The sequence below is a fragment of the Perca fluviatilis genome, chromosome 19 (genome assembly GCF_010015445.1).
Source record: "Perca fluviatilis chromosome 19, GENO_Pfluv_1.0, whole genome shotgun sequence".
NCBI lineage: Eukaryota > Metazoa > Chordata > Actinopteri > Perciformes > Percidae > Perca > Perca fluviatilis.
The window spans coordinates 4,367,143-4,377,589 of NC_053130.1; the positions used below are offsets into that span (position 1 = coordinate 4,367,143).

At 38.4% G+C, this 10,447-nt stretch overlaps 1 protein-coding gene and 1 long non-coding RNA gene across 2 annotated transcripts; one reads left to right on the plus strand and one right to left on the minus strand.

Annotated features, from left to right (window-relative positions):
* The first annotated feature begins 8 nt into the window (after positions 1–8).
* On the plus strand, positions 9–1,184 carry LOC120548449 (G-protein coupled receptor 4-like). The gene is made up of 3 exons (XM_039784708.1): positions 9–155; positions 403–587; positions 683–1,184. Exons 1-3 carry the CDS (start codon positions 9–11, stop codon positions 1,182–1,184), a joined length of 834 nt encoding a protein of 277 aa, XP_039640642.1.
* A 4,466-nt stretch (positions 1,185–5,650) lies between these two features.
* LOC120547630 lies at positions 5,651–8,194 on the minus strand. The gene is made up of 4 exons (XR_005637088.1): positions 7,777–8,194; positions 6,891–7,008; positions 5,827–6,019; positions 5,651–5,686 (listed from the first exon to the last, which is right to left on the minus strand). It is a non-coding gene; the product is annotated as an uncharacterized LOC120547630 (long non-coding RNA).
* Positions 8,195–10,447: the final 2,253 nt, after the last annotated feature.

The following is a 10,447-nucleotide window of genomic DNA, read 5'->3' on the forward strand; positions in this document are numbered from 1 at the left end:
TCTGAAGAATGGAAGAATTTAAGAACGTTTCACAGGACATGGGATGTGGTCCCTACAGCAACCAAGCAGAATGCATCAAATATGTGGTGACATGCATAATCATCTGTATTGGACTTCCTTTGATCCTCGTGGCCATCTATGCTCTTTATTCTCTGGTACGTACATTATGACTGAGATCTATTTGTGTAAAGTCTCTGTCTGTAAAGGATCTTGCTCTGGGTTGGGGGACACATGTCAGGGGGCTGGGATTTAGTCTTGAAATGACCTATACATTTACAGGAATAATTTTCTCCATAATAAAATGTATATGAAGCTGATTGGACCCTGCAGACATATTTGGGAGGAGGAGTTCAGAACATGTTTACAACTGCTTTCTTTACTTTAACCAATGTTTTCCTGCAGGTGGGAAAGGATCATGTTGCTCCGATCTACGTCATCAACCTTCTCATTTCCGACCTCATTCAGTTCTGCTGGATGATCGATTGGGTGGCAAAACCTGACCAGAAAATAGATAAAATAGGCTTTCTTTTTTATGGCTCTAGTCTGGTGGCCAGAGTTTACTTCATGGTGTGCATCTCCCTGGAAAGGTATCTGTCTATCCAGAATGTGTGTATCTACTTCTGTGTCTGACCATTGTATTACTATATCATTCTGAAGCTGTGTCTTACATCTTGTATTACAGGTATTTGCTCATCGCCTGCCCACTGTGGTACCGCTTCAGACGACCCATCAAGATCTCCGTGGTGGTCTGTGTCCTGGTCTGGATCATTTCTCTTGCCCTTGGCTTCACTGTTGTATTTTTGTATATTCCAGAACATTCAGAAACCATTTTAGCCAGCTTTTTCTTCCTTCCCCTCCCACTGCTCATATTGTTCCTGGGTGGGACCCTTAAAGCCCTGTCTGCTTCCATCTCAGTTCCTGCTGACATGAAACAACGAATTGTGGGAATGTTGGTCGTGGTGCTGCTTATTTACACGCTGCTGTTCCTGCCCATAATCATCACGCTTCTGAAAAAACATGATGACCGGGCCCTCAACAGCCTGTCTTTTTTATTTCTTAAGTTGAGTCCTCTTGCGGACTTAGTTCTGTATGTTTTCATGAGGAAAGGGGCCATAGACAAGCTTTTGGCCTCTGTGTGTTGTTGCAGAATGGACAGCAATGATGAAAGCTGTTCAACAGTATGAATGATGACAACATGAATGCAGCATCGTTCAGAGTCTCAGATATCAGATTATTTTCACGAGCACATGATTTGTTAAATCCCAGGTTGTTTTATTTACTGCTGTTTAACATCTCATTTGAAGCTTTAGTGTGATGAGATTATTCCAGATCACTTATTTGATCTTTGACCTCTTATCAATCAGAGCCCAGACCTAAAATATATACGTATATTTTTATTTAAATAATGAAAAAGTAAACACACTTATATTCACATTTCTTCAAATGGTTTATGTTGCTTATGGTGTCTGTCCATGTATGATTCTCTCCTTTGGCTACTTTTTTCCTCACAAATATATTAATTGAAATAGTGTTTAATTATTGAAAAACTAGCATGATCCAGAAGTTAAGAGCTAACATCATGCTAACTCTATATACTCATTGTGTAGCCTGCTAAAACACTAAAACATATGTGAAATGTTTTTAAACTTGTCTATAATTGTTCAGACACTACAATCAAAAAACCTTAATCATAGAAATTTTACTTTGAAAGGAAAAAACAAAATATGAGTAAAATGGATGGCTTTTCAAAATTATGTGGTCACTTGACCAATTTCTTCTATGGTTTTCCAGAAACAAGGGTTGGATCTACTTCCCCCCCTTCCCCCCCGTTCAGTTTTTATGCTCCACATATCTGGAACAAACTCCCAGAAAACTGCAGGTCTGCTGCAACTCTCAGTTCTTTTAAATCCAGGCTGAAGACATATCTTTTTAATGTTGCCTTTCTTTAAATAACCTATTTTTAACTGCTCTTTCTTTAAAATTCTTATACTGCACTGTACATTTTATTCTTGTCTTTTAATGATCTTAAATTGTTGTTAATTGTTTTAATGCTTTGAAATTGTTTTTAATTGTTTTCTAACTGTTTTTAATGTTTCATGTTTCATGTAAAGCACTTTGAATTGCCTTGTTGCTGAAATGTGCTATACAAATAAAGCTGCCTTGCCTTACCTTGGCTTGCCCTGGCACAAATCACCCCACTCTCCCCTACCCCTATTGTTACAGTACTGTACCCTGCATCTCACAAACTTGTCTTTTGTCTCTGTGATACTGTAATTCTTGTTCCTTGTTGATATAAACCTGCAACCAGTCAAAATCTACTGAGCAGTCAGTACTGTTACGTAACAAATCACAATTTGTTCATTGTACAGTATACAGCCTACAATGCACTGTACTACAGTATACAATACTACAAAGGGACAAAAATCAAAGGAGTAAACATGTGACCAATGTGCTTCTTCTTGTCTTTGGGCTGGGTCAGGCCAGAGCACTTCGTCGACATCACAAGCAACATTGTCCCTCCTGAGGCAACGGGGGAAGAAGCCTCTTGTGTTCCATATCCAGCCCTGATACCTCGCATACGCACTCATCTTCGTCCTCTCACATTGTTTCTTCTATCCATTCTCAGACTCTCTTTCCCACTTTCAACAACCTGTTTGCTCTCTGAACTGGCTTATATTGGTTGTGTCACATCATTTGAAACAAGTGAAATACATTTTGAGTGGTTGTGTTCAATCAATGACATGTGTTCTCTACTTGTGTTAACCAGTATGGATGACATGTGCATTAGACTGCAGAATGTGTTTTGAGAATGAGAATGTGTTTAGAGTTTTTTTCGAAAAGTCTAAGTGAGAGCTGCAAATATGTGTTCCATGGGAAATGGTTTAAGTTATTGACAACAGACTGCACAATTAGTTCAGGCAACTGAGAACTTTCTTCAGCCAATGGGTTTTAGCGTTTTAGAAATTGAGAAAAACTGTAATGTAAAAGTAGGAGCAACAAAACGAGCAAGGTCTCAGGCTGCTGGGAATCTGAATGGCAGGGGGCCTAGTCAAATGAAACATGGATCCTGCATCCTGTTCCCCTGTGTGTCTGTGTAATAACAGAGTAAACAAAAATTAAATTTCCCCTTGGGATTAGGAAAGTATGTCCTCTTCTGCTTCAGATTCATTGATGTACTATGCTTACAAATTGTAAACGCCTGTCTATTTTTGTTCCTTTTATAACGGTTGTTGTATTCAGGGCATATTTGAGAAAAGCAGCCTTGCATTTTGAGTACAAATGTTAGATAAGGACATGATTAAACCAAATATCAACCAGGCTATATCTTTAAAGCAGGAAATATTTTAAAAGCACAATGTGATATCTGCTCAGAAAGAGATATTGATTGACAGGCAGTAATGTGTGACATTACTCACTGTGTGGATACGGCGAAAACAACATTTTGCTTTCATTGTCTGACTTTGTGTGTCTTCCCCTTGTTTGAGGCATAGCCCTGTTCATTCCTATGACAGTTGATCACTGGTGCATGAAGCCGAAAAAGTTCTACTTCTTCGAATTAAATTACCTGCATGATTGGCCCTGATCGGCCTATGCGGCCCATAGAGGAGGGGGAGACATCCACCGCCGAGATGGCTACATCCATTTTAGTGCTCTCCTAACTTGAATGGGGATTAAATGATTTGATCATTCAGCTCTTCTAGACTTTCGAAATGTTGTCAAACTGAATGGATCAAATTTTGAGAGTAAAATGACTCATGTCACAGGGCTTGTGACGCCCAAAGAAATGTATCCACTGATTTACAGAATTATCTTTCGCAATGTAAGTGTATGGGAAAAATTATGAGAGGCCGTATAGGAGGTAATTCATACTTCTGTCTTACACACGCTATCATAATCTTGCATATACACCACTATACTCATACACACACACTATTATAATCCTTTTACATGTATTTATGAGAGGGTATAGTTGTGTATGTGAGAGAGTATAGTAGTGTGTGTGTGAGAGTATAGTAGTGTGTGTGTGAGAGAGTATAGTAGTGTATGTGAGAGAGTATAGTAGTGTATGTGAGAGAGTATAGTAGTGTGTGTGTGAGAGTATAGTAGTGTATGTGAGAGAGTATAGTAGTGTATGTGAGAGAGTATAGTAGTGTATGTGAGAGAGTATAGTAGTGTATGTGAGAGAGTATAGTAGTGTATGTGAGAATATAGTAGTATATGAGAGAGTATAGTAGTATATGTGAGAGAATATAGTAGTATATGTGAGAGAGTATAGTAGTGTATGTGAGAGAGTATAGTAGTGTATGTGAGAGAGTATAGTAGTATATGTGAGAGAGTATAGTAGTGTATGTGAAGTTTAGTAGTGTGTGTGAGAGAGTATAGTAGTATATGTGAGAGAGTATAGTAGTGTATGTGAGAAAGTTTAGTAGTGTGTGTGAGAGAGTATAGTTGAAAAGGAAGTTGGTTTGATCAATCAGGAAGACAGTTTAAATTCTCACTTCCTCATTGGCTAAAGGGGCCATTTTAAATTATCATTATCTGGTGGGCTTGCTGCTTTGAAAGTACAGCTAGCACCAACTCAGAGGAACAAGGAACATTTAAATCAAGCAGCAGAAACTTTAAGGAAAAAACAACCTTTTTGGACAAAAACATTTATTCTTATTTTATTTAGTTTCTTTTTCAAGGTCAGTTATTGTTTGTGGAAGTATATGGTTATGAGGAAAACATTGCTATTTTTTTCACTGATACACTGTGGTGTGTTCAGAGAATTGTGAGGTAAACTGACAATTTGGGCCATGAAAGTGTCATTTTGGAAAGATAAATTTCTGAGCTCAATGGTTATACTCTGACAATCTCTTTCTTGCTCTTGATTAACCAGCAGTTTGAAGAGGATGCCAATCAGGGAAGCTTTGGTGTAGAGCTGAAGATCTTTGTCCGAACACGACGGGACCTTAATTTCTATCTTTTTACACGGGCTCGCGCTCGGGGTTGCGCGCAACAGTGCAGAGGCAATGCAGAACATTTTAGTTAGGAGTGACAACGCTGAAATGAATGAAGACCCCGCCCCCCAAAGTACATTTTGAGACTTCAATGTTGTTGTTCCAGAAAATGACTTTATTTTCAATTAAACAGTTATGAACAGAATTCTAGAAACTGTAGACCCACTAGCCAATGACATTCAATTATTTTTGAGCCTAGTGAACTCTATCAGTGAGCAACTTCATTAGTGTCAAGACAATTAATAAAGGTTAATAAAAGGCCATTGACAAGTTTCCTTTTCAGTCAAATGATTATTCCATTTTCAATTGTTTAAACAAGACATTAATAATGTATTAGGAAATGGTGAGTTATTGACAACGATGCCTCTTCAATTTAGTCAAGTTCAACAGGCAACAGATTTTAATAATGTATATTAAGGAGTTCTTGGAAGTCATTCCTGACCAAATCCCTGAGTGTTTTTAATGCAAAATCCATAGTTTCCTTAAAATCCTCGAATTTTTTCAGGACTGGCAACCGCAGGCAGATAATAGCATGTGTTTTGCGGGTGGTAAATGACGGCTTTTCTGAGGGGCAGCTCATGGAGAAAAACCACTGAAGGTAGTGGGGAGAAGACCAGGGGTGGAATATCGTTTCCTCCCGCCGCAAAGGCGCAGGATACCCCCAAGTTGCAAGGGTTCCTCTTGCTCTGAAAAAGAAATACACCAAAGAACACCAAAAATAAATTAAACCTAGCATGTAGAAAACTTTTAAAAAGGAGGGAAAGACAAAGACAGACAGAAGGGCATATGAAAAGATTTTTATTCCATAACTAGCAATAATACTTACCCTCAACATCCAGCAGGTAGTCCCTCCAAAATGCACACATTCCTCTGCCCTTCTTTTGTTCCTGCCCACTGCTGACAGTTCTAGTACATCCGCTGTGAGTGGGGATGGCTCGTGACAAAACAGCGGTCTGAAAGCATCTGGGTGCATTCTTATTGCATCAAGAACACCAAGAGTCTTCATCCCCTCCCTGAACCTGTAAAAATGTATCATGAGAAGATACAAATATAATTTTTCAAATTGGATAAATTATCACACAGCACATGAAAGGGATGACTTATAAGACAGTTCAGTTTTTGATTATGCAAAAAGGCCTTGTCTTTGACCACTATCTAAAACGTGATGTTCTTTACGTTTTTAAGATTTTAAGATTTTATATGATACATGCAAGCCTTTATTCGGAGTGTTTGGTTGTACACTGGCTTTTAAAAATATGTTAAATCTTTCATTATTCTTAAACCTTGTAAGGTGTTCAGGTCTGTGGGACCCGTTGTCCCACAAATGATGCTATTTATTATGTTTTGTAACTCAAACTCATTGGCCTTGGCTCATTTTCTTTGAAGAACATAAAAAATAACTTATTTTCAATTAGTGTACACGGTACACCCCCCACATAACTAATACAATGAGGTGTTCGGTCTTACTGGACCCAAGTGTAATAATTGTAGGTGCTGTGAAACTTTGTACCTGCTATTCTCACACAAAGTTACAAAATTGTTACATTTCAAGTACTTTCACCTGTTCTGATAATGACTGATGATAATGAATGAAAAATCTTGTTTCCATTTTTTTTTTTTACCTTTTTATAATTGAATTTCCTTGTTTATTTACAAAATCATGATCATATGATCTCACAGGAGTAAATGGCAAATAAACCATAAATGATGTATATATCATTGGTAATTGAGCTTAAGTAAACCTTTTTACATAATTTTTTATGGCTGTATTGATTTAAAAGCCTAATAATGTGGTGGGTCCACCAGACCCGGGAACATTGGCTGTGGAACAAAAATATGAACACCTTAGAAGGGTTAATTTTGTTTGCTAAAAAATTGAGTGACACAAACCTTTGAAGTGCTCCACTAACTCGATGAACCAGCTGAAACATGATGATATCCTCCACCAAGAGATCTTTGTCTTCTATGCGTTTCAAAGGCCTTAGACGCCCAGCATTGGCCAGATAATCTGTAATAAATCATTGTATATTATAAACAACACTATGATTAAGATATATTAAACAAACTGTTCTTTACTGGAGGCCAGGCCTGTATGTGATGATGAAATTAGGTGATGCATGAATTTATATGAATGACATCTTTTATTTAACTCCTTTAATCACAGTAGTATATTTAGCACTGACCAAGCCTGGTTTAAACATTCATATGAAAGTCAGAAACAAATCACACAGATTGCAGAAATATAAAAACAAATATGTGGCTTCACCACACTTAATCAGGGCTCTCAAGTTTTGAAGACAGGCAAGAGTGACATTCTAAAATGCTTAATAAGCACTTGAGAGCCCTGCTTAGTAGTATTTAGATTATTATTCACTGTAATAAACATATGTAAACATGTATATTGCACTCGTTACTACTAATAATAATAATACATTTTATTTATATAGCGCTTTTCATGGTACTCAAAGACACACACAGGCTAAATATCGTCACCCAGTCAGATGATTGCAACTCAGCTAGCTAGCTAGCCAGCCGATGGAAGACCGAGCATTCTTATTTAACCTATCTTTGCTGTAAAACGCCTACGCCTACTCTCTCTTTACCCAAAGATAGGTGAAATCCAATAAATGCAGAACTACATTGCAATAAGCTGCGCACTGAATAGCAAATTACAATGTGTTTGAAATGTGTCAAATGTGTCAAATGTACATTGTACAGTAAATAAACTGTGGTTTATCAATCAATACATCTTATGTAAGCAGATTTATCAACTTACCTCTTCCTGGATTTCGACGACGATCCACCGAAACGCTGTCTCGTCTGGTAACGGGGTCCTCCGTGTTGCATTGAGCTAGCTAGAAGTAGCAGTGCTAGCCTGGAGCCAGGTCTGACTGGATTTGCAGTTCCACCCCTGAATAATCTCTGCATCTCCGAATCAGAATCTGTTGGACTTAATTTAATTGTCGAGACATCGTTGACAATAGCTCACCATTTCCTAAATTATTATTTAGAAGACCCACAGCTTCAGTTAGCCTCTCTCTATCCATTACAGCTCCACTTCAGCCAAACTATTATAATGACAGTGCCGGAATTTGACCGTCAAATACCGCTTCTTCTTTGTCAACCAATCAGGAGCTGAGTAATCAAACTGCCTTCCGTTTCAATCAAACTCTCTCACACACACTACTATACTCTCTCACATATACTACTATACTCTCTCACATATACTACTATACTCTCTCACATACACTATACTCTCTCACATACACTATCTACTCAACATATACTACTATACTCTCTCACATACACTACTATACTCTCTCACATACACTACTATACTCTCTCACATATACTACTATATTCTCTCACATATACTATACTCTCTCACATACACTACTATACTCTCTCACATACTACTATACTCTCTCACACACACTACTAAACTCTCTCACATACACTACTATACTCTCTCACATATACTACTATATACTCTCTCACATACACTACTATACTCTCTCACATATACTACTATATTCTCTCACATATACTACTATACTCTCTCACATACACTACTATACTCTCTCACATACACTACTATACTCTCTCACATATACTACTATACTCTCTCACACACACTACTAAACTCTCTCACATACACTACTATACTCTCTCACATATACTACTATACTCTCTCACATACACTACTATACTCTCTCACATACACTACTATACTCTCTCACATACACTACTATATTCTCTCACATACACTACTATACTCTCTCACATATACTACTATACTCTCTCACATATACTACTATACTCTCTCACATACACTACTATAGCTACTCTCTCACATACACTACTATACTCTCTCACATATACTACTATACTATCTCACATACAATGCTATACTCTCACACACACACTACTATACTCTCTCACATACACAACTATACCCTCTCATACATACATGTAAAAGGATTATAATAGTGTGTGTGTATGAGTATAGTGGTGTATATGCAAGATTATGATAGTGTGTGTAAGACAGAAGTATGAATTACCTCCTATACGGCCTCTCATAAAAAATTGGGCGCCATCACATGATGGATTCTGAAGTTGTAATCCTGCTGTGTGACCACTATGTCAAATTGGCTTCAGAGCCCAGCATACTTCATGGGGGCCTGCTACCCAACCTTAACAGACTTTATCACTCATAATACCACATTACATGAATTCCTGCTTTGCTCCCGTCAAAATGACTATGGCCACTAGATGGCACCTAACAAAAAAAGGTAAATTTGGGTCGTAATTGTTGCTTGTTCTATGGGAGGTGGAGGGGAGTGGAGGACACTCCTTATCAGGGGCGTCAGACTGCAGGGAAACGGGGACTGAGAATACAGGGCCTTCATCAAAGGTACTAAACTTAGCACAAAAATTAAGGAAATTTGTGTTTGGTAGATTATTTCTCTGTGGTAACAATGCTTTTTGGCAATGAATCTTATACCGTTGGAAAGCCTGTTTAGTTCCCTTTCAAATGGTGCCCCATTTGTAAGGAACATGCATTTGTGGGATGAGCAGCAGCGCTGAGTATATGGGCGCCCATGAAAGATTTGCCAAATCTTCTCTGCCATTGCCAAACAGTCACTTTACCGGATATTTTTTATTACTAGGCTACTATAACGAAGAAGCTGAATTCATCATAGATAGAGTGACATGCATAATCATTTGTATTGGACTTCCTTTGACCCTCGTGGCCATCTATGCTCTTTATTCTCTGGTACATACATTATGACTCTCTGTCTGTTACTTTAACCAATGTTTTCCTGCAGGTGCGAAAGCATAATGTTGCTCCGATCTACGTCATCAACCTTCTCATTTCTGACCTCATTCAGTTCTGCTGCATGATCGGTTTTGTGGAACAATCCGAGGACCAGAACACAGCTAAAATTATCTTTCATTCTGAAGCTGTGTCTTACATCTTGTATTACAGGTATTTGGTCATTGCCTGCCCACTGTGGTTCCGCCTCAGACGAACCATCAAGATCTCCGTGGTGGTCTGTGTCCTGGTCTGGACCCTTCCACCACTGCCCCTCAGACTCTGAGCTGCAACTGCCAGCCCTAGATGAGCTGCAGCTCCACACGTTGCTGTTGCTGACCCCCAGCTCAGCTGCCCCGTCAACGAGGACTGATAACGAAAAGATAGGCTGACAAGGGTAGACACAATACAGGTGTACAAGGGAATACATGCAGGGCAGGGCTAAAGATACATACAGAAAACTCACACAATGAATAAAACAGAAAACCTAACCTAGAAACAAATACTGTCACAGATCTTAAATAATGTTCCACTGACAACAAGAAGTACAAAGGCATCTCCCCCATAGTTAAGGCTAAATGACAGACAGTTACTGTTACACAACTTAATCCTCATTATCTGCTATACTTAC

Coding starts and splice junctions, on each gene's coding strand:
- LOC120548449 (XM_039784708.1), top strand. CDS start 9: ATGGAAGAATTTAAGAACGTTTCACAGGACATGGGATGTGGTCCCTAC. Junction 156..402: donor TCTATGCTCTTTATTCTCTG/GTACGTACATTA, acceptor GTTTTCCTGCAG/GTGGGAAAGGATCATGTTGC. Junction 588..682: donor GTGTGCATCTCCCTGGAAAG/GTATCTGTCTAT, acceptor CTTGTATTACAG/GTATTTGCTCATCGCCTGCC.